We start from the raw sequence: 24,396 nt of genomic DNA, 5'->3' as shown, positions 1-24,396 counted from the left end.
GTTTTTGCTTTGGGCCTTTTAGCCTTCTAAAGTTGGCATCCAAAAACACTCTGTGGCTCCACCAAACTCTCCAGATGAAAAAAATAGCTGTTTATATAGATAAGTTTATTTCATGAGAAAAAAATTACTGGATTGGACTCAAATTCATTGGAAATATTAAACATCACTTTTAGATACTAATTTTTGTTATATTTGTAAACAATGAAATAACTTTTATCGTTTTTAAAAATTTGCTATTAAAAAAGGTACATGACGTCTATTATGTGTTATTTTTCTGTAAATAACGATTAGATAAGTGAACAACCGAGTAACTGAGTATGGGTAAACCGGTTAAGAAAGGTAATAAGATTTAAGAATATTACATACTATCTTGATCTAGATATTGGATATATGAATATGGTGACTACATATATTTTTTTTATTTTGACTATTTATATGTGGTTCTAGAGTAAAAATATTACTATTTTTATAATCTCAAAATAAGAAAGTTCTTATTATGTGTGTGTACAAGTAATTTTTACTCTTGTAAGTAATATTTTTTTTTCAGATAAAAGAAAGAGATAGCATGAGTGGAAAATAAGATGTAAGAATAATATTACTTATTTTTACGTCCACTACTCTGAAGTTCATAATTAGCTTGTGATTCTTTTGACGTGCTTGAGTATAAAAATAAAATTAAAAAAAAAAAGGCATTTCTTGGTAGGTTCCCTGGGTATCCAAAAAAATTGAGGTATAATTGTTTTTTCAATGTCATATATAAATAGTAAAAATAAAGTTAAAAATAGAAAAAAATTTATTATCACAAAATCAGAAACTGTTACTATGTTTAAATTTTTTTTAAAAAAAATGTAATTTTTAAAGTCTAATTTAAATATATACTCATTTTAAACCTGTTCCACTCATCATCGCAATTATTGCATCGGTTCCATTCCCTTGAAAATAACCCATTAACGGGTGAATTAAACTCATAATAATTTTTTTACTTTATAGAAAAAAGTTCTTAAAAAATGTTTTTCTAATTTAAACTATCCCAAACAAGCACTAAATAAACATAAACGCTAAACAAACTACAAGTATTCATTGTCTTTAGAAATTTTTAATTAAAAAATAAAAAATGATAAAATGTTAAGTAAAAATACAAGGAATAGGATAGCGGGGCTCGGACAAGACAGCCATGTTCCAGCTATTGTTTTGGCTTATTTTTCAATCGTAGTAAGTAAATGGGTCCCACAGCAAATCATAAGTAAGTAGGTGGTCCCACGACCGTCGTTTGGGTCACAGCTCCACTCAATCAGTTCATCTAAATCATTAGACGATTTGTCGTTTTTATTTGAGTCTGCTGTATCGTATGCTCTAACCCATCAATCTTGTGTGTATTTCCACACACTGTATCTAAATTTATCAACTTGACCAAAATTTAAATTAAATTAATTATATTAGTGTATAATTAATTTTCAAAACAATAAATTCAGCCACGTCTTAGTCGGATATCAAGTTTTCCTTTCTGTAACTTGACCAGTTTTACCTGATCTGGTCATACATAAAAAAATAATAACAAATACTTTTAAAGTATTGTATAATATTTGGTATAAGTTTTCAAATGTTATTTTTAAAATGTGACTCTTAATAAATAATTTGTTATTTTAGTTAAGTAAAGATATTTTATGTAAAATGTGATAATTTTTTAATTTAATTATTGTTAGATTTTATAAATTATAAATATAATGTCACTTTTTTTTTATTTCTTAACAAAGTTTATGTATTTAAAAAAAATAAAAGAAATAAATCACTTCATTTTTCAAATTATTAGGAGCAATTAGAATCGGGAGCATTGCAAGTAATCAAATAAAAAGAGAGGGATTTTTTTTTAAAAGGGAAGGATAATATAAGAATGAGAAAAAATTTATTACATAAAATGAGGATGAAATGGTTTACTGAAAAGTGAAGGGGAAAAAAAAGGAAAATTCAAGGGTAAATTTTGTTTACACATTTATTTACCATTTTAAAATAACTATACTGAAAAATATAAAATAATATATTGTTTTTTCATATATTTAATATAAATATTTAAATTTATAAAACATTTTCTGACATGAATATATAAAAAAAATAAAATTTATTTTATAATTATTAAAATAAATATATTTAGAAAGTAAAAAAGGATTTTGAAGGTGAGAAGGAGGAATAAAAGGAAAAGAAAGAGTGGGGGCGATATTTTGACGGAAAGGCGCAGCTAAAGCGAGTGTGAGGATGCTAAAGATATGAACATAGCAAGAAACGCTGCGTCACCAAACAAAACAAAACAAGAAAAGCCACTGAAGCGAGTGAGTGAGAGAGAGAGAGAGAGAGAGACACATCCAAATCATGGCTGTTTCTGTAACTATTTTAGTACTCATCATCTCTCTGCATCTCATAGCCTTCGTCTTCGCCGTCGGTGCCGAACGACGTCGTAGCGAGGTAACCCTATATCTTTCTCTTTCTCTTTCTCTTTCTCTCTCCTTTCGTTTCCTCTACTCAACTCTCAAATCACCTTTTCTCTTTTCAGGCTAAGGTCGTTCCCGACGAGTACGACGACCGAACTTTCTGCGTTTACACCACCGATGCCTCCACCGTCTACGGCTTAGCCGCCGTAGCTCTCTTGCTCCTCAGCCACGCCGTTCTTAACGCCGTCACCCGATGCCTTTGCTGCGGCAAAGGCCTCGTCTCCGGTTGCTCCGCCACTTGCGCCGTTATCTCCTTCGTCCTCTCTTGGTAACATTCCGTTAATCTCTCACGCGCTCCACTAATTTCCCCTTTTAAATCTATAGTAATTTATATTTAATTGTTTTAGTAGCAAAAATAAAACCTAGTAATAGATGCAGTTGTAAGACACAAAATTGAAGTGCAAAGTGAATGAAAAAGATGTTTTGATTATTATTATTATCATTATATTGTGAAATCAGGATTAGTTTTTTGGGAGCGGAAGCATGCTTGTTAGCAGGGTCTGCGAGGAATGCATATCACACAAAGTACAGAGGGGTTTTTGGGGCACATGATTTGTCTTGTGCTACCCTACGCAAGGGTGTCTTTGCTGCTGGGGCTACCTTGACCTTGTTGTCTATGTTGGCCTCTGTTTTGTACTACTGGGCACACTCCAAGGCTGACACTGGTTTCTGGGAGAAGCACCACAACGAAGGTCTTGGATTGGCCACACACCACCACCACCAAGGTGCTGACTCTGATAAGGCCTGAAGGGTTATTGGCTCAACATTTGCACAATTTTGGATTGGGGGTAAGGGAGGAACGGTGTGTTCAAAATCTTGTTCCTGTATTAATGGGTCAATATATAGTATTTATGCTGTAATAGGAGAATGTTTGAAACAATATAGATAGATGGTAATAGTATGGTGGTGGTTCAATATATTTCAATATCTTGTTTCAAAGTTTTGAAGCTTTCTGCGCATTCAACGTTTGGCCTCCTCCGGCTATCTGCTTTTTGTTTCTCACTTGTTCAGTTATTGTGATATAGAATTTACTTAGTAACTTGAGTAAATTTCTTACAAACCGAAAGTCTATAGAGTTTAGATAGAATGGTCGTTTAACTAGTCTCGGTGAAAACGGGTTATCTTGATATTTGAATGTGGGGTTAAATGGCCCTATCAAATAGCTGGGTTGAAATCTGATTTGTCGGAGACAAAAATTGAAATATCTAGACATTTTAGCATGTTATTATTATTATAATGGGCATGACATGTTTGCATATTTAAATCCAATACATTATTTTTTTATGGTTGAGATTATAAAGAAGGGAGGTGAATAAAGGAGACATACAACCGTGTGTTCGGCTTGATATGTGGGGATAGAAGAGTCTGGTTGATGTATGGATACGGAACGGATAGACTGTTGAGTTGGGTTTTGTGGTAACGCTGTTAAATCTTGTAATAAATATATATATATTAAAAGTCTTTTTCAATTTTATCAAATTATCACACTAAAATTAATAATTTTATTTACAGATTTACAAACATACCCTTGGTAATTGGTTCATTGTTTTCACTATTATTTCTTTTATCTAACAAGGAGGCATAAAATGAAATTGTATTTCTCAAAAGTTTCATTTCATTCACTCGTTATTTTTGAAAGGTCAAGAGAATAAATTTGAGCCCGTTAATTCAACAAAGATTAACCTTCAATTACTTTTATCATTATTTGGACTCTTATTGCATATGATTAAAAGAAATGCAAAATGAGAAACAAGACGAAGATAACATTAAGCAAATAGCTAAATGCAAAGTAATTGATTCAAATATATTCTTATTATCTTTTGATTTGTTTATTTAAATTTACCGTCAAACTACAAGGACCACAATCCACAAACGATAGCAGTTAATTCATTCATTCAGGACTGCAATTAACATTTACTCAGCTAGATATTCAAGTACGACTTGCTTTACTGAAATACTTACTTCAGCAGGAAATCTAATGATTGTCTCATAACTAGTTATGTAAAGAATTTAGTTATAATTTTAAGTTCACAGAAAGATTGTGACCACTCATGAGAACTTAATTATTTGGAAAATGAACCAAATAAAAGGCTAGCACTCATAATCGGCAAACTAATTTGATTAACAGATGCATAGGTGGTACAAAATAAAACTCTCCAACAACTAAGGGGCACACAGTGTTGTAGCACGACCACACCAGACTGAGGGACAAGCAGAGGAACCGTCTCACTATGCCAAAAAAAAAAAAACAGAGTACATTAAATAGAAAACTGCATAATACTGGTTGGGTTGAAATTGAAATACTCAAGTCTAGCAAGTGGGGAACGGGGAGCCACAGGAGTTAGCAACTTTCCTAGCATTGGGAGAGCTAACAAGCTTCTTGAGGTTGGGGTCTTTCAAATACTTGCAAAGACAAGGCCTCTGTTCCTTCAGTTTACTGCAGCAAACAGGTGTAGGAGGGCTTGAGGAAGTGATGGCGCTCCCACATGCACTCAACTCCAACGCGTTACACGTCACTGCCATAACCCTCGACAACTCTGTCTGACCAAGGAGCACCATAATAAGCACAATGCACACTGTTGCATGTGAAATCTTCATTTTCAATCACAAATTAGACACTCAAATTTAATTGAGAGTTTGATGGATGCATAAGGGTGTGGCTCTCTTCACTATTTATAGTGCCAGGAGGAGCTAGGCATGGGACAGGATCTAATATTACTTTGTGAATAGAATCATTTTAATTTTTCTTAATCATTAAATAAAAAGAATAGTTGTTAAAAAAGTTTTAAGATAGTAAATATATTTTTGGTTGAATACTTATTTTATAAAATAAAAAAATAAAAAAATATAACACAACTCTCGTAACAAAAGCCATGGATGAATGGGGGCATGGTGCTAAAGTTGGAGCCCCGTATTTGTGTATCATCATGAATTTGCGGAGAACTCTCTTTTCTACCCGCTTTGCTTTATTGCGTATTCATTGCTCGTGGATTAGAGTCATTGGCCTAAGGTCATGGTAGGGGGTTATAGGTTTGGCTCCATCATTACAACGGAACATCTGGGTAATCCACTTAGAAGTGGTATTACTGGAAAAAGCACAAGTTTTTGTGTCATTATCAGATTTTAAAAATTGAACAAACTATTATACAAGTTTCATAAACTCATTTAATAAGTTTATTTTATCGTATTTCTTAATATAAATTTATTTTATGAGTATGAGTTAAATATCAACGAAAAGTCAATTTATTTTGTTATTTTAGTATATGTTAAACAAAACATATGATAATGCTTTAATTTACTTTTATACTATGATTAAGGTTTTTAATGTCAAATATGTCCAAGCGATTGGTTATATTCATTGTCTTTATCCTAACACATGATGTGTTCATAACTAAGGATAGAGTAAATTTTGGTTCTGATAAAGAATTTAGGATTGAAGTAGTGTTTTTAAAATTCAACGACATTAAAAAATATGGTGTTTTTGTTGGGAATAATGCCTTACGTAGCATTAAGAAACACTCTGTAGCATGTCACGCTGAAGGCCGAATGACTTTCGGCGATGTGAAATATGCAATCTGATGGATGGATGGTCAACATTTGAGTTTTCTTTTATGATTATGTTTACTGTTTCGTCCGAGGACAAAGGACAAAAGTAAAAAAAAAAAGTGAAAAAAAATAATCAAAACCGCATGCGTTTATAGACATTTTCATTTTTTGAAGGATTGTGATAGCTATATTTTTGTTGAGAAGGGCAAGGGAGACTCAAATCATACTCTAATAAGTAACATGTATTCTCAACATGAGTGTTTTGTTTTTTCTATTGTTAAGGTTTATTGTTAAAATTTAATAAAATATTTATATAAAAATTAAAATATAATTTTTTTAAATATAAAAATTAATTAATAAATATGTGTCAATTATAAAGAATAAATGTTTTTAACCACTCTTTCGTTCCACACAACTATAAAATTAATGTAGATTTTTTATTTCTTTTTAAAACAAAGATTTAAATGTATTAATTAAGTGCATGGTAACATAATCCACTGTAATTTTCCTATATATGAAAGATTAATGTCACAGTCATATATTGAACCATCCTGAAGTAATCAATTATTAGTATCGAGGTTTATTTCCCTATTTCCTTTTAAGCAGCATGCTGCGTTTTTTTAAAAATTATAAAGAGTAACACAGAAAAAAAAAATGTTTACTGTCTTTTGTGGATTTGAAATTTTTATATCATTTAATCTGTAATTTAAATAGTTTTGTATTTTTTATTAATTAGTACGTAAAATTCGGCATTTTCTTTTCGAAGAGTACCAAAGTATATCTTTTAATTATTTAGCTTCGTGTTCTAATTTTTTCAATGGCCTGAAGTCTGTTCTTTGTTTTAAAAACTTGTCTTACACATTTGTCATATTAAAGACAGGTAGCCAATTAGGGCTAGCTGCATGTGTGAAAATTTAATGAACGTTATAAATGATCGAAGCGGTAAGCAGTATTATAAGAGTGGTGTCCCAAAATAATTAACATGCTAACTTTCCCACATAAACATTATGTTATTTTTAACGCTAATTTTTAATATATCAGGTTCTTCTTAATTAATATATCGATCCAATTATAGTATCTAAGTTTAATTAAATGCACTAACAAATTAGTCATTAAGTAAATCAATTGCTCAACATAACTTTCTCAGAAGTACCTCTTTCTTGAATTTTAAAGGGTGCAAAGGGCAATTCAGCCCACGATGCGGAAGTATTAAAGTACAACTTGACATAAAATAAGTTCTCTATTCTCACGGTACACGTATAGCATCAATCAAATATCATGGGACGTTGGGTTGAGTTCAAAGGTCGTAAATTAACAAAAACTTTATACAAGGGCCGCTTAAAGCATATCCAAATTAATGTCTCAACTTTACACTTTAAACTAATACTGGTATTGAACTTACTTTATTACAATATTGGCATGGTTCATCATGCCAATTTATTATATGGCACATCATGACAAATCGTCATCATGAAGCAATTTAAGTATATCAAATTTTCTATATGAGTTCTTCGAACTAGTTTAATGACTGAGTTGAATGATTCTGAGACATAATAGAACAAATCACTATGGTAGTAAAAAAAAAAACACACACGATATTGTGATATCTATAATTGCAGCGTGATATATACCAGCTCTATTGTAAAAATATTTAGAATTTGAAATCATAAATATATTTTTTTGTATATCATGTCAACAATTTGCATGAGGTGCAAACATCTCAATCTCCATCCCTCTCAGGTGTGCATAAGATTCCCACGAAAATTTAGACCTCGTAAATACAAGAAGCCCTTAAATACAAGAAAACACAGTATATTAGACATAGAAGAGGGTACACGTGAGATAATAACAATGTTTTTTAATTATGTGTGGGCACGAGGAAGTAAGACTTGAAGGCCATGCCAAAGCCATACCTTTCCTCCATGCAATGAGTTGATTAAATTTCTTGGTTACAAAGCTTAGAACCATAATATCCTTTGGTATACATATATGTTGGCTTCATGATGCATGAATCACAACAGTGCTCGGAACTTGGTTTCAGGCAATCTCATAAAATACTGCAAAGACAATTTCAATCATTCAATCGGTAGCCATGCGAACCCGTTCCCATGAAACTGCACAAAATCAAGGTCTTTTTGGCCGTCAAAGATCACTGCATGCAGTCCTTGGCGGAGGAAAGCGTAAGATATTTCAGAAGTTCACCTCTTTTTTGTCATGATTTTATGTTTCTAAATTATAATTTCTCAAAAAATTTCGTAGCACCTAACCTCAATTTTTAGCCAAAAAATAAATCCTCATTGTCATATTTATGTTTTATTAAAAAATTATAGAATATAAGCTCCACAAACCCTTATTTGGGCACTTAAAAAAATCCTCTTACTGCTTAATAGCATGATTGGCAAAAAGCCTCTTACTGCTTTTAGGATAAATAACATTTAAATTTTTTGAGATTTAACAAAATTTGTTCGATATAGTGATTTGTATAATTGAGAACGATATGCAATATTAAAGGAGAGTTTATGTAGATACAAAAAGACCATTAAATAAAATTTTATTAAACTCTGAAGAGTGTAAATGTAATTTATCCTGACTTTTATGATGGTTTGAGGGCTTGCTCAAGAAAACCGAACACGTACACTAAACCCAATTCTTTGGTGCATTTTTGCTCATATTCCAAAGACCCAAAAGTAGAACACCGCCTTTCTTAACTTTTAGAGTTCTTGTTTGTGTTTTGATTTATCTGATTTTGCAGTTGCTGATATATTGCTTTGGAAAGACAAGATATCATCGGGAGCAATTGTAGCTGGGTTCTCCATCATCTGGTTTCTCTTTGAAGTGGTCGATTTCAATTTTGTTACTCTACTTTGTTACACCCTCATTGCCCTTATGCTCATCCTATTCGTATGGTATAATGCAGCTGGACTTATCACTTGGTAATGTAACCTTATACTTTTATAAATCAAGTCGTGCAGTCCTTATTTAAAAGCATTCTTTTATAATTTGTGGAGTAAATATTAATCAGTTTCATTTCAGGAGCCTTCCTAATATCTATGAATATGAAATCCCAAAGCACACCCTCACATACATACATAACAAGCTCAACTTTTCCTTGAGGACATTTTATGACATTTCAACTGGAAAAGACCTCACACTCTTCTTTGTGGTATTGAAAAACAATTTTCAATTGCTCTCACATTTCATACATTTTCTTAATAAATTTGTTAGTTGACATCATACTATTGAATTTCAGACAATCGCCGGTCTCTGGATCATGTCAGCTATTGGGAATTATTTCACCACTTTGAATCTTCTATATATAGGTGAGATCCCAAACAAATTCATTTTATTATGGTGTACTTATCAACTTTCCTATTTGAGCCTTATCAATATGTTGATATGCAACATATTTCTTCTACAGTGTTCCTCTGCCTTGTGACCCTTCCTGTTATGTATGAGCGGTATGAATATGAGGTGGATTATCTAGCAAGCAAAGGAAACCAAGACGTGAAGAGATTGTTCAAGACATTGGATTCGAAAGTTCTCAACAAGATTCCAAGGGGGCCTGTGAAAGAAAAGAAGTACAAATGAAGTTGAAATATGAATGCACGAAAGGATGTATATAAGCTATACTCTCTTTAATTTATTTGCCTCTACCATAAATTAGCTACAAGCAGATGTATTTCCTGCCTTAAATATGTAAAAGAAAACAATGCTTGTAAAATTATTTCTATGAAACAAGACTGTGCAATCACATATTTCTCTTAAATATTTAGGATGATGGAATAATTTAACGTTCATGCTATTTGTAATATATCACAACATTCATAATTTATCTGGATAAGTTTTTGAGTGGTTAAAGGTTATGTTAAAACTAAAAAATCTCACCATTTTTACTTAAACATGTTAATAAATGTGACTACTATTTCTCAATCAGTCCCTTCAATTTTAGCATAATAAAATTACACATTAAAAGGGATGTGCCTACTAGCATAACTGAGAGGGTAGCTTGGTAACTCAAAAACAGGATTAATTAATATATACCATAATAGGATATTTCTGCATAATTGATCCCATCTAGGTAGGACTGACATAATTAACACTAATCTGTTTGTATGTCAGCAGAGTGGCATAGCACGAAAATATGAAAAATGATCATCCACAGTTAAATGCAACAGAAAAACCTCGGCCGAAATGGAGAGCTTAATTAATTGAATAATATAAAACCTTGGCTTACATTGGCATCCAATTTGGTTGGCTAGTAGTTAAGAATTGAGGGGATGGTAAATTTATTGATGCTTAGGAACCATTGCCGTTTGTAAGATTGGACCATGTTTCAGGTCAATTGATGTCATGTACATGACAAATATGCACATTTATAATACATTTCATATACTTATCTAAACATGTCTTGTATTTGAGAAATTGTAATGACATATTGTAACTTAATTTTTGACATGTACATAAATATTAAGATTGCTGACTATGCTAATTATGGTAATATTTTTTATTAACAATAAAATTACAATTTTATATATCAAATTTAAAACATAAAATTAACCCTCGTTCAGACAGAAAAAATTGTCCTTACACTGCCTTATATTTAATAATAAGATAAGATATTATTCAATTTATCACAGTGATAGTTTGAATAATGTTGATTAAAATTAAAATACTAATTAAATTATTTGTTATTAATATTAAAGCTACTATTTTATTTATAAAATTAAAATTAGAAAAAGTCTATACAATAAAGATAAACTAAATGACTATAATATTTTGTGTTGGGTGTTTCTCTTTAGAATAAAAGTAAGAAAAACTGTTTTTTGTCAGCAAAAACGTAAGAAAGAGTTGAGAAGTCGGAAGCCCATCCAACAACTTAATTACTCAAATTCCTTCCAACAAATGTTTGATACTTTCGCTTTAATACCCATTTAATCTTCTCGCCCACTTAATGACGCGAGCTAATCTCCATTAGCCCAACTACAATCAAGAAGATCGGCTCATAAATTACCACTATGGAAATAATTATATCACTAATCTTTTTGGGAAAATATGATTAGCATTTTTAAGTTGTTCATTGGTTACATAATTTAAAAAATATTAACCACAGTTTTAAGATTAATTTTAAACAAATAATGTATATTATACATGTATATAGAATATAAAAATGCATTAAATATTTTTTAATAAATATTATTATTTTAAATACTTAAAATCAGTTATAAGGACTAAAGTCAATTACACCGAATAAATTAATATTTTTTATATTATAGACCTTTTTGTTAAAACAACATTTTATTCAAAATGAAAACATTTATATTATAATAAGATTCTATTTGAGTCAAGCATGATTATTAGGGTTCTGACAAAAATTTTCTCTAAATATTTAATACAGAGTATTTGTTATTCTATATTCTATTTAAAAAAACAAAACATGTATTATTTAATATATTTTTTAATAAAAATATACATATTATTTTTTCACGCGACATTAGGATCGATGGGCACTCTTTCAAATTGAGTGGGTGCAGTAAAATCATGTTAAGAACAATAATTGGTGGGGTTGGGATTCCCCACTTCTACTCTTTATTCGTAGACAGTTAGCTATCTTTTTCAAGGAAGACAAAGCCATGTAAACCCCAACTTTAAGCATTGTTATGGCCATACAAATGATAACATTTTCAACTACGAATTGATAGAATGTAACTTCTCCTCCACCGTTGAATACTTGTGCACGTAAATAACCATTTGAGTTCAAATAATTTTTATCATATAAATTTTATTTTATTTAAAATAATTTTATAATAACGTGATCTATATTTTAAATTTTTTAAAAGTAAATAAGTAATAATAAAATTTAAAATCAATTTTTTAATTGAACATTAAAACTATAATTTATTGTATTAATTTAAATATAATTTTAAAAACAAAATCAATTTTAATGAAGAGCAATTAAAATATCAATCTTTTTATAAAATTTTGTTTGGTAATCCATAAGAATTTAATATAAATCTAAACATGCATTGAGACAGATAGTGATTTTCTTTAAAGACTTAGTGATTCACATTGATATTAAAACCACGAACTTTTTCTTGTTGCCAGCCACTTGCGTTGCGTAAAAGATGACAAAAATTTTAATTATATTAACGCTATTTTTATTTTTTATTGATAGCTTACTGAAAAATTTTTTAATAAAAAGTTTATTATTTAAAGAAATTTACCCTAGATGCCCTAACGGTAAGATAAAGGGCAGCTACAAGAAAATGTATGTTATTTTTAAAATGAGATGATAGATTTTACCATGAACCAAAATTAATGCATTTATGCATTTGCCAGTAATTTTTGGCCAATAATTACAAGTGATTATAAATTAACAACTCTTATTTTTTTTTATTTTTTTTTAATTTATTACGTAATTTATTATACATTATTAATTTTTAATTATAAATAATTTATTTATTTGTTCTACGCCCATTTGATAAGGAATTAATTTTGAAAACTTAAAGTTGTGTTTGTAAGGAGTTTTTTTAAATTTTCGACAGATATAAAATCAATAATTAAAATGATTTAAGTGAAAAGTAGTTGTTAATAATAATTAGTATAAGAATATTTTTTTAATTTTTATTTAATATTATTTATTTAATTAAAAATATTAAAAATACTAATGTCCAAATATACACAATTTAATAATTTAAAATTACTTTATTTAAACACACTTTAAAGGTTTATCTACCTCATTTTCAAGAGAAAACTTTAGGTAATCTGATACCATGTGATCTATACTGCCTACACTTTATTATGTGTCTAATATATATATATATATATATATATATATATATATATATATATATATACATACGTATTGTGTTACTATTAATCATGGTTATGGTAGTTTAGGATCATAAAAAAATTTCTAATACCATACAAGTTTATTATTATTTTACATGTTGAGATTGTGTTCCTTGCTTAGAAATCGCAAATATTATAGGAAATTGTCATGTTAAAGTGAATATTTTTTTAAGGTTTTATACTGAAAAATAAAATAAAAAACAAAATTTAACAAATATATAAATTTATTGTAATTTTTTTATTATAACAATATGTAGTTTTTTTGTTTCGCAAATGCTGGAAGAAAAGACTATAACTTTATGAAATCAATTTACTTATCTAATGCTTATATCTTGGTTAAATAAACTAATAAATTATGAAATAGCTAAGTATTAGCTAAACATGACATGAATTAAATATATAGAGAGTGGTGATTCATGTATGCTACTCTAGTAGCAATAAATTAAGAAAAGAACATAGTTTTCTTCATAAAAATTGGAACACCAGAGATAATGACAAGGGAAATAAATAAAAGTAAAATTGTAATTTTCTTTTTCTCTCATACATGAACGTATGATACATGTTTGTGCCTAATCATAATTGAAGTGGAATGCAACAAAGTAGCAAATTAATTAAAGGAAAAAGGGAAACATTATAGTTCATAATTTTGGTTTTGCAATTAAAGCAAGTGTGATTTGACCATAGATCTAAAATTTATCAGCCCATCATTGTGGAGAGTTAGCTCATCGCTTTCAATGGTATTCTTTGGTCACAAGTCCATCATCCTGGTTTTGACTTTCCAAAAAATTAAGAAAAGAATATTCTTTGGCATTTTAAATATGACGAAATATTTTTCTCTGATCATATTCATTTGTACCCATAATTAACGACCTACATATAATATTGTATTTTTATTGTTGAATTGACTGTTTGTTAATATTTATTTAATTGTATTAGCAATTATTTTGCACAATTTTCATATTTAATTTAACAATTTACGTCTTTCGTACTTTTGATATTTCATCATTTAGCATATGTATAGCAAGTTTTATGCATTATGTGGGTCTTTCAAATTTTGTTAAATTTTGAAAAATACAAATAAAAACAAGATGTGCGAGAAAATCAGTATTATTAATATCAAGAAATGCCTTTCTCGTTACAACAACAACATTTTGTTCTATCAAAAATAAAAATCTTATAGACGTTATTTACTATGAGATTTTGTCATAATTTTTTTATTTCTCTTTATCTCTTTATAGGATTAAAAAACATATAATTCAGTATCTTCAGTAATATTTCTAGTGACATTACATTATAATGCCTTTGATGCTAATAATGAAAAATATTTTAGTTAATATTAATAAAATAAATAAACAAAATATTATTAAATTGATGAACTGCACTGTTAACTATTTTATATGATTTAAAATATATGCTCATAGACATTTATTTTCACCAGAAAAAATCAATGAATACAGCAATTCACAAGATGCTGAATCTACTTCATTGGTATTTCGGAGCTGCAGATTATTTTGTGTGTCTGGTTTGCAGCTATACTTGTTGCTCTCCATTGTACTAAAAGGTTGTTAGAATTTTTTATTTTTATATCTTGACCTTGCAAACTGAAAGTAGTCCTTCAACACACTTTAGAGAGACCATAATCACCTACAGCCCTTTATTTCGTATTTGTGTATTCTTCCGTCTTTTGGCCAAAGGCTTTTGTTTCGGGTTTCGTGATAACTGTGAGCTGCAGATTTTGTTGTTTAATGTTATTATGGTGATAAAAAAATGTACTTTTTAAAATAAAAGAAAGGATATTTAAGTTAAAATAACAGTAGATAATAATTGTTGTAACTTTGTAAAGTTATTATTGTAAGTTGTATTGTTGATAAAAGAAGGGCAATTGCCAATTATGACGCATGAGATATGGGGTAGGGAGGAGTAGTTTAATTAGCATCAATAATGATTGTAATTTTACAAATGGTAGTGACTAGCAAAGCATCCAAGCTAAGTGGACACCATCACTCAACGTCAAGAAGCAACTTGATATAATTGACAACAATCATAGCCTTATTATATAATAGTGGCAGGCAAATCATTGACGTTACCAACACAACTCTCACAACTCTACTTAGAAGCTTCTCTCCTATTACTCTCTGCTTTTATCTTCTCTCTTTCGCATTAATGCTATGCCTATTAAACTTTAACTAACGTTCTAATTAATTCAGCTGAGCTATACTCGCTTGCCTGAGAAAATGAAACAAAACAATGGTTTATGAAAATAAAATGCCATAATTTCTTTTGGTTTTAATAGCTTATTAATTAAGTAGACAAGTTATAAAATTATAAATAAATTATAAATTTGGATTACTAAACAAACATTTAGTATATTTGAGTTAATTTTAATTTTAATTTATAGACAATATAAAAATGTTTTCGGTGGATTACAATTAAACTCATAAAAATACTAAAGTGCAATTAATAAAAAAAGTATATATTTTTCAAAAATAATTTGAGTGCATTCTCTATGTAATATTCATATATTATTAATGAATTAAAATACATTATAAATTCATTTTTTAAGTTATAAATTATTACTAATATAATAATTTGAAATTTAATAAGAGTATAAATAATCTTTAAAACATTAGTATATTTAAGTTAAATTAAATTTTCTTTACTTAGTTTTCCTCGTTATTTATCTTGAATCAAAAGTAAGGTGCAAGTTAATTTTGAACGACATAATCGATCTAAGCTTTTGTTACATAAAAACAATGTAATGTAACATGGACAGAAAAATTCACCTAACTGCAGACCGTTTAGTGTTTTATGCTAAATAAGCTTTATATTTACGAGTGCGTGTTTGTCAAAGGCAGGCAAAGACGCGCGCAATTAAAAAAAAAACAAAACTACGGATTAAGAATAATACTAACCATTAATTAATTAGAGTATGTGTTGCAGGATTGGCGACAACAAGCGTGATCTGAAATTGAGAGATAAGATGTAATCCTGAACTTGGCTATGGAGTCACAGATGATTCATAATTGTTTTATTTTTGAAGTCATTGCATCACGCAATCTATTTGTTGCATTACGAATTCTAATCTAACATGTTCGGTCCAGATATTGATTGAAGTTGCCATGGAACCAACTTAAAAACCACAAGACAAGCAATTTTCTAGTAATGGAAGTTTGGGGCTGCCAACGTAGGAAATTGATTTGCCTCTGCAAGTACTTGGAACATGCCGCGACAAAAGCCAAGAAGAATTTAACAACCATATGCTTTTAGAATTACACTTGTTGTTTGGAGAGAAATGATGTCGGCGAGGGTGCTCTTGAGATAGACAGGTGGATCGTACTTGTTTTTCATTCTTTGTTTCAGTAATTTTTCTAATTAAACTCGTCACTTTTTCAAAATAATTATAGATTTTTAACACTTAAATATAACATCTTAAACATAGATTTTTATATTAAAACATATAATATTATAAATAATTAATGACATATTTAAAAATTTCAAATTGGAACTTATATTTTTAACACTTATTTTAGTTTCAACGTTAGTATACAACGCATTGAATTATTATTTATCATAGTATATTGTAAAACAATTGTGTTTTCTTTACCCCTTTTTCTATATTCAATCACATGTTTTATTATATTAATTATAAATTTGTTTCACTATTTTCTAAAAATTTATTTACTCCATTGGATATAAAAAGTAATTTTCATTGCAAAAATACAAGTTTTTGTCGCAATTATTATTATCCACCACAAACTGCATCTGCAAATCAGCAACTAAATATATATATCAAAAAGGAAATTTCAGAAAAGAGCTTAGAAAAAAGGCTCGTGCCTTCGGCAAAGAGTGAAAGAGAAGCAAGAAAACGAAGAAAAAAATAATAATTTTTGAATGGAGAAGCATGATCACTAGTCTTTTATAACCCATTCTGTCTCGTTAATTTAATTTGATTTACCCGTGATTGATTGAAATGGGTTTATTTTATCTTACTTAAAATTTTGATTATTTTAAATTAAAATCAATTTGGTTAAAACTCAATAATAGTATTAGAATGAGATTATAAAAAAATATACTAATTTTAATATTGTATATAATTAAATTACAGTGTACAAAATATTATTTATCATGTCTTAAGTCTTATTATTAATTTATAATTACTTAAAACAATAACATAAACCCGTTCTCAAATTCAAACTATATTAAATATCAAAGAGGAGTTGGAGGGACGGATCTAATATTATATATCCATGCCACTTAAGGTGTGTTTCAATTAATTAGAGAATATGGATTATTTTAATAATTAATTATTATGGTAATTGATTATATAAAATAATTTTTATATTTAAAAATGTTTGATGACAAATAATTTTAACACACACGTAAAGAGATTATGATAAATTTAGATTAAAAAATATATAATATATTTTTTAAATATATATTTTTAATATTTAAATATTATATAATTTATTAATTCAATAAACAACATTTTACTTAATATAATACTTATATTATTTATTTTAAAAATATATTATAAAATAAAATTTAGGTTTATAATTTAATTATATACGATAATCAAACAAATATATTATCGTATCTTATGTATTATGGAATCTTGATAAAATCAAATTTAAATTTAATAATTAATTTTATCAAAATTTTATAAAAAAAAGGAAAAATAAAATCTTCCTACAAGCGCCCTTAATAAAAACTGACATAAAAACCCTAATAATGATGATAAAAACCAAAAGAATAGAGAAGAAGCACGTGCAGGTGGAGTGTGTGCTGTGTGCAAGTGTGGATGATGGGAAAAAAAGGGTACGGGTTGGGATTGTGGGGGCGGCGGTGTAGTGTAGTGTGGTACGGAGGAGTTTTTTTTTTTAAATTGAATTATACATATAAAATCCGATATAGTGTTTTTATATTTATTTATTTATTGGTAGAATAGTTTTTTATATTTAAAACCCATAATGTCATAAATAACCAATAATATTTTTAAAAAAGCATACAAAAAATTATATTTTGAGTGTAAATTGTAATTAGAATTAATATTTACCATAAACTATATTAATTTGATGTAATTTATAAAAACATGTATAAAATGGTGTATAAGATATCCTTGTATAGTTGTATGACATTTCTTACGTCGATGACAATAACATTTATGTCATTTACGTACTTGTAATTTTCTATTATCACCTTTTTGTTTGGCTATGCTGTGGGCCGGGAAAACAAATAACAATCACTTGATTCATTAAACGAACTCTAAACTCCAAGGGACACTTGTTGCACTGTTGTTCACTAACATTACGCGAATAATATACCTTCCGCAAATTCTACGGTCGTGCTTGTTAATAATTTTTATAATATCTTAACACGTAATATAATATATTGTTTAAGAAAAATAATTAAAATAAGATTTAAAACAATTAAATCAAATATTGGGTATAAAATAATAATAATTTATCCGAATACGCATCGTAGCAAAAGTAATAATAAAAATAATTTTGTACAAGCAAGCGTGAATTGTCTCTAAATACTACTTTGTGTAAAGTTAATTTGACCAGTTGGTTAGAATATATTTGGACCTTAAAAAAGCAGACAAGACCTCTGTAAACAAAGGAATCACAATGGAATATATGCTGTAACTGGAAAAATGGTGGTGTGGTTGGGTACACGCGCTGTGGTGTGCAAGGAGGTAGTGTTAGTGGTGGCAGTGAGGCACCACCGTCATATTTGAGGGGGGTTAGGTGAGTTAATGTTTGATTAACCGTGGTTAAGGATGTTGGAGTTCACTGTGCTGGGGTAGTCATGTCATCACACATCACTGAGATAGAGACATAGTGTGTGTGAGTTTGAGGAGAGGGAGAGAATCAAGTTCTTTGTATAAAGACATCCAATTTGTCGTTTGTTGGATGTAAGAGGCAAAAAATATCACCATGAAATTTCTGTTTTTTGTAGACAAAAGTAAAAGAAAAGGGATTCCCAGTTGACGCCATAGCTCACTAAGGTGAGTGTGTGTGTGTTGTGACTGAGAAGGGAAAAGAAAGAAGAATCTTTGGTGTCTGTCTCATCTCTCAACTCACCCCCCCCCCCTCTCTCCTGTATTTTTCAAGGGTAGGATTTTCTTCGTTGCTGTTGTGAAAAGCTTCTTCCTTTCTTTCTTCTTCTGTTCATTCTTCTTTTTTGCTAGTTTAGCCTCTTTTGAACTTCTAGTGCATCAATGGAAGATGGGCTAATCGTGCATTTTTATGTATCTTAATGTCTGGATCCATTTAAGTGTTCACGCAGCCACCCTTAACATTTTCTGTTGCTAGATGATTTTCATTTTCGGGTAGGTAATATTGTTAATAATTCTATTAATAGATTCAAATGTTCTATCTAGTATTTTCTCAAATTGTTGTTATGGTTGTCTTTTTTGGTTGAAACTTAAAGTCAGTATTCCTCGAAACATAATTTGTCGAACCCAGCCGAAGGGGTCTAGTATGAGATTTTTTAGATTTGTTTTCCTCTCTGCCCTTCTCTCAATTTTCATTTTTCTCATGGAGTTCAACTGCACATCTTAAGAACTATATTTGGTGTAATGAAAACAACCATAACATATCAAACTTCTGTTATGTAACATTTGGTGATATTGATTCTGCTGAACTTGTTAGTTTTGGGGTATAAATGACATTAAATTGTTTTTCAGATTTCTGAAATTGCATCTTTATTATGATTGTTTGAAGGACTGTGAAGAATCAATATAAGCCTGCCTCTACACCTTGTCCACCAAAGGTCATTTGGCCATCAACAAAATGGTTTCGAGGTCATATTCTAACTTGTTAGATCTTACTTCGTGTGATGCCCCAACTTTTGGTCGTGAGAAGAAAAGGCTCCCTCGAGTGGCAACTGTTGCTGGAGTACTGTCTGAACTAGATGATGAGACCAGTATCAGTGCTGGCTCTGATACACCATCCTCAGTTTCTCAAGAGAGGATGATCATTGTTGGTAACCAGCTTCCATTAAGGGCACACAGAAAAGACAATGGTACATGGGAGTTCACTTGGGATGAAGACTCACTTCTTTTGCAGCTGAAAGATGGTCTTGGAGATGATGTGGAAACTATCTATATTGGTTGTCTTAAAGAAGAGATTGAGCCGAGTGAGCAAGATGATGTTGCTCAGTACTTGCTTGACACTTTCAAATGTGTGCCCACGTTCCTTCCTCCAGAACTTTTTAGTAAATTCTATCATGGATTCTGCAAGCAACATCTATGGCCTTTATTTCACTACATGCTTCCACTGTCACCTGATCTTGGTGGTAGATTTGATAGGTCCCTTTGGCAAGCTTATGTTTCTGTGAACAAGATATTTGCAGATAAAGTGATGGAAGTCATTAGCCCTGATGATGACTTTGTGTGGGTTCATGACTACCATCTGATGGTACTTCCAACGTTTTTGAGAAAGAGATTTAATAGGGTGAGGCTAGGATTCTTCCTCCATAGTCCATTTCCTTCCTCTGAGATATACCGAACCCTTCCTGTTAGGGACGAACTTCTTAGAGCTCTTCTGAATTCTGACCTTATTGGGTTTCATACTTTTGATTATGCCAGGCATTTCCTCTCCTGTTGCAGTAGAATGCTTGGGATTTCTTATCAATCCAAGCGGGGCTACATTGGTCTTGAGTACTACGGAAGAACTGTAAGCATTAAGATTCTTCCTGTTGGTATTCACATAGGTCAGCTCCAATCAGTCATGAGTCTTCTTGAGACAGAAAACAAGGTTGCAGAGTTACAAAACCAGTTCAGAGGTCAAACTGTGCTGCTTGGTGTCGATGACATGGATATCTTCAAAGGTATCAGCTTAAAGCTTTTGGCCATGGAACAATTGCTTTTACAACATCCTGATAAAAGGGGCAAAGTTGTCCTGATCCAAATTGCGAACCCAGCAAGAGGCCGGGGAAAGGATGTACAGGAGGTACAGAGTGAAACTTATGCCACAGTGAAGAGGATAAATGATTCATTTGGAAGGTCAGGATACACACCTGTAGTCTTGATTGATACACCGCTTCAGAGTTACGAGAGAATTGCTTATTACATAATTGCAGAATGTTGTCTTGTTACAGCAGTGAGAGATGGGATGAACCTGATACCCTATGAATATGTCATTTGTAGACAAGGAAGTGAAAAGATAGATGAGATTTTAGGGATCAACCCATTGACCCAAAAGAAAAGCATGCTTGTGGTGTCTGAGTTCATTGGGTGTTCCCCTTCATTAAGTGGGGCAATTCGAGTGAATCCATGGAATATTGATGCCGTTGCTGAAGCTATGGATTCTGCCCTGATGGTCCCGGAGGCTGAAAAGAAGATGCGGCATGAAAAGCATTACAGGTATGTTAGCACACATGATGTTGCATATTGGGCACGTAGCTTCTTGCAGGATCTGGAAAGGGCGTGTAGAGATCATCTCAGGAGGAGATGCTGGGGAATTGGTTTTGGTTTAGGGTTCCGAGTCATTGCTCTGGATCCAAACTTTAGAAAGCTATCCGTGGAACATATTGTTTCAGCTTATAAGAGGACTAAGCACCGAGCAATTCTTTTGGATTACGACAGTACTATGGTGCAGCCTGGATCAGTGAGTACAACACCTAATGCAGAAGCTGTTGGCATCTTAAATAGCCTGTGCAGGGACACCAAGAACATTGTTTTCATTGTAAGTGGAAAGGAGAGAAAGACTCTTACTGAATGGTTTTCTCCTTGCGAAAGGCTGGGCATCGCTGCAGAGCATGGCTATTTTGTGAGGTATGTCCTTTTCCTTGTGTGTGTGTGTGTTTTAGGGACAGGGAGAGTTTGCGGTGACTATAAACTGTATTAATGATTTTTGTTTTACTAGTTCATATTATTAATTTTAAAATGATGAAATTTGGCTCATAGCCGTGAATTTGATGGGGAATCATATTTGACATTTCTTTTGTCAACAGAGGTGTCAATTCGCCCTACCTGCCAGCAAATAAGCTCGCTGTTTCATTTTATGTATGAAATAAAGTTGAGGAAAAGTGAAAAATACTCGTCCTTGTCACAGCTTGCTTCTGCAATCATACTGAACTTTATCTTTGTTCCAGGACAAATCAAAATGCAGAATGGGAAGCTTGTATTTCTGTACCAGATTTCGACTGGAAACAGATTGCCGAGCCAGTTATGCAGTTATATATGGAAACAACTGATGGTTCTAACATAGAGACCAAAGAGAGTGCTCTTGTTTGGAATTACGAGTTTGCAGACCGAGATTTTGGTTCATGCCAGGCCAAGGAGCTTTTTGATCACCTGGAAAGTGTTCTTGCCAATGAGCCTGTTTCAGTTAAAAGTGGTCCAAACATTGTGGAAGTTAAACCTCAGGTTGGTTAAAAAAAGTTTTGAAGTCACTTATATTTAGTTGAAGTTTATTATTTATATACTTATAGTTGTGACTTGTACCTTTTAAGTTTGATAGAATCTTTGGATTTGGACCATCTTGGCAATTTAATTGTAGTGATGCTCATAATCGGCGCAAAACCATGTTTAGACAAACAACCTATTATATGCTGTGTTAGCAAAGTTAGCTGCTGTTTGTTCCTTAATATTCTGTTTGAAACAATTGGAACGAATTTTGGTATTGGGTTGCTCTAAAGAACATGCATGGATCACTGCTAGTTCTTTTATTTTGGAGCTTCAAAATACAATATGATCTAACTTCCAAAACTAAATCTCAATGACATTTTTTGTTTGGTTGAATTTTGGTGCAGGGTGTGAGTAAAGGTATTGTAGCAGAACGTCTTCTCTTAACGATGCAAAAAAAGGGAGTGATTCCAGATTTTGTTCTGTGCATTGGGGATGACAGATCAGATGAGGACATGTTTGGGGTGATAATGAGTGCAAGAGCATCACTGTCTCCAGTTGCTGAGGTGTTTCCATGCACAGTTGGTCAGAAACCAAGCAAGGCCAAGTATTACTTGGAAGACACGAGTGAGATTTTGAGAATGTTGCAAGGTCTTGCCAAAGCTTCTGAGCAATCTGCTAGAAGCTCTGCTCAATCTTCTCATTAATGATTTTTCAATCTGTGGGACGCATACTATTGTATTGTATTCAATGTATTTGTCTATACCGTGATATCATGTGCTATATTTCTTGGTCTATTTAATTTGCTTGCTCAGTTGCCTTCATTTATTGGTCTCTGTTTTCTTGGCTACAAAGTGATATCCCAACGCTATTGCAACTACCAATAGTTTGTTTCGAAAGTTGATGAATTACGTGGAGTATTTATTGCTCTCTGTCTCCACTAATGTTTCGGACCAATTTTATGTATCATAACGTGATTCGTTTTTATGTAAATTTTTCAGCCAATACTTAGAACCGAGTTAGTTCTAAGTCTTGTTGAAATCATTCACAAATTAATTCCGTCCCAATTGAATTCTTGTATCAGAGGTTTCCTGAATTGATTTTCATTAAGAAGATAATTAATAACTTAATTCTTCTATAATCTAGGTGAACTGTGATGAGACATGGATCCAAATTTTCACTTTTTTTATTCATTAGAATTTTTGTTACTGTTTAAGGTGGTGGGAAGATGGCACTGCATCAAGATGTCTTATCCGTCTCTCTGGAAAATATTCTCAAATCCATGTTTTGTTTCGTTCTCTGTTCCAACCAGTCAACTTCTGTGGACTTTATTATGCTTATCCCACCATTATTGCTTATTTGTCCAGTGATTCAAAAATCTTTATTCGTCAGTTTTCGTACGAATCTGTTCATAGTTTCCTACAAAATGTGTCAACTGTTTGTATAATTAAGGTTAAATTAACAATTTAATTATTTTAATACGTTATTATGATCTTTTCATTTTTAAATTTAGTTTATCTATTTAACTTTATACTATCAAACAAGTTTGAACTTTCAATTAACTCCATTTATTCCGCGTCGATGCAAAGGATATAAACTTGTAACATCGGTGCACAATTAAAAGTTAAAAAATTAAAGGATAATAATAAAATAATTATAACATTGCATAACTGTGTGTAAATTTGATACATAAAATATATTTAATTCAACCATTGAATAAGGTTATATATTCATGTTGATCGAACATTTCAAGTTTTATGTAAACTAAATATTTATAAATATATAATTTTATGATTAAAATTTTATTTATATTAAAAAATGTTAGACATTAAACTATAATATTTTAAATTAATTTTTTATTTGTAAAATTTTTTAAAAACGTTATTTATTTATTTTAAATTTAACAATTGAATTGATAAAATTAACATTTATGAAGAATTATTAAGTGGAGTAACTCATGTCAGAATTATTACTAGAGTAAATTGATCCCCAGTCATTTCTTTCAGATATTTTGATTATATATTGTTCTGAAAAAATAATTTAAACTTATATTAAAAATATTTATTAAATAAAAACGTGGTTTAAACTCTCTTTAAATTGTGTTAGGTATGCAAATCAAACCAATCTGCAGTTAAATAAATAAATCCATATGGGCCTAAATTTAAA

The 24,396-nt window shown here is 30.6% G+C and overlaps 3 protein-coding genes across 10 annotated transcripts; all 3 read left to right on the top strand.

The window, feature by feature from the left end:
- The first annotated feature begins 2,193 nt into the window (after positions 1-2,193).
- LOC113872407 lies at positions 2,194-3,737 on the top strand. The gene is made up of 3 exons (XM_027509939.1): positions 2,194-2,457; positions 2,546-2,751; positions 2,943-3,737. The coding sequence occupies exons 1-3, from the start codon at positions 2,365-2,367 to the stop codon at positions 3,229-3,231; spliced, it is 588 nt and encodes a 195-aa protein (XP_027365740.1). The 5' UTR covers positions 2,194-2,364; the 3' UTR covers positions 3,232-3,737.
- A 4,324-nt stretch (positions 3,738-8,061) lies between these two features.
- On the top strand, positions 8,062-9,631 carry LOC113873647 (reticulon-like protein B14). The gene is made up of 5 exons (XM_027511860.1): positions 8,062-8,209; positions 8,782-8,962; positions 9,063-9,192; positions 9,280-9,349; positions 9,448-9,631. Exons 1-5 carry the CDS (start codon positions 8,122-8,124, stop codon positions 9,615-9,617), a joined length of 639 nt encoding a protein of 212 aa, XP_027367661.1. The 5' UTR covers positions 8,062-8,121; the 3' UTR covers positions 9,618-9,631.
- An 8,805-nt stretch (positions 9,632-18,436) lies between these two features.
- On the top strand, positions 18,437-23,294 carry LOC113871154 (alpha,alpha-trehalose-phosphate synthase [UDP-forming] 5). 8 transcript variants are annotated; one of them, XM_027508001.1, is made up of 4 exons: positions 18,437-18,992; positions 19,604-21,657; positions 21,978-22,251; positions 22,638-23,293. In XM_027508001.1, the coding sequence occupies exons 2-4, from the start codon at positions 19,673-19,675 to the stop codon at positions 22,935-22,937; spliced, it is 2,559 nt and encodes an 852-aa protein (XP_027363802.1). In that variant the 5' UTR covers positions 18,437-18,992; positions 19,604-19,672; the 3' UTR covers positions 22,938-23,293. The 8 variants fall into 8 exon arrangements, with proteins under 8 accessions (XP_027363802.1, XP_027363803.1, XP_027363810.1 ...); XM_027508002.1 differs by having other exon boundaries at positions 18,484-19,209; XM_027508009.1 differs by having other exon boundaries at positions 18,498-18,792.
- Positions 23,295-24,396: the final 1,102 nt, after the last annotated feature.

Source organism: Abrus precatorius, unplaced genomic scaffold (genome assembly GCF_003935025.1).
Source record: "Abrus precatorius isolate BTA unplaced genomic scaffold, Abrus_2018 Scaffold7, whole genome shotgun sequence".
Lineage (NCBI taxonomy): Eukaryota > Viridiplantae > Streptophyta > Magnoliopsida > Fabales > Fabaceae > Abrus > Abrus precatorius.
Note: the sequence above shows the minus strand (reverse complement) of the source record. Positions and strands in the feature narration are given on the sequence as shown.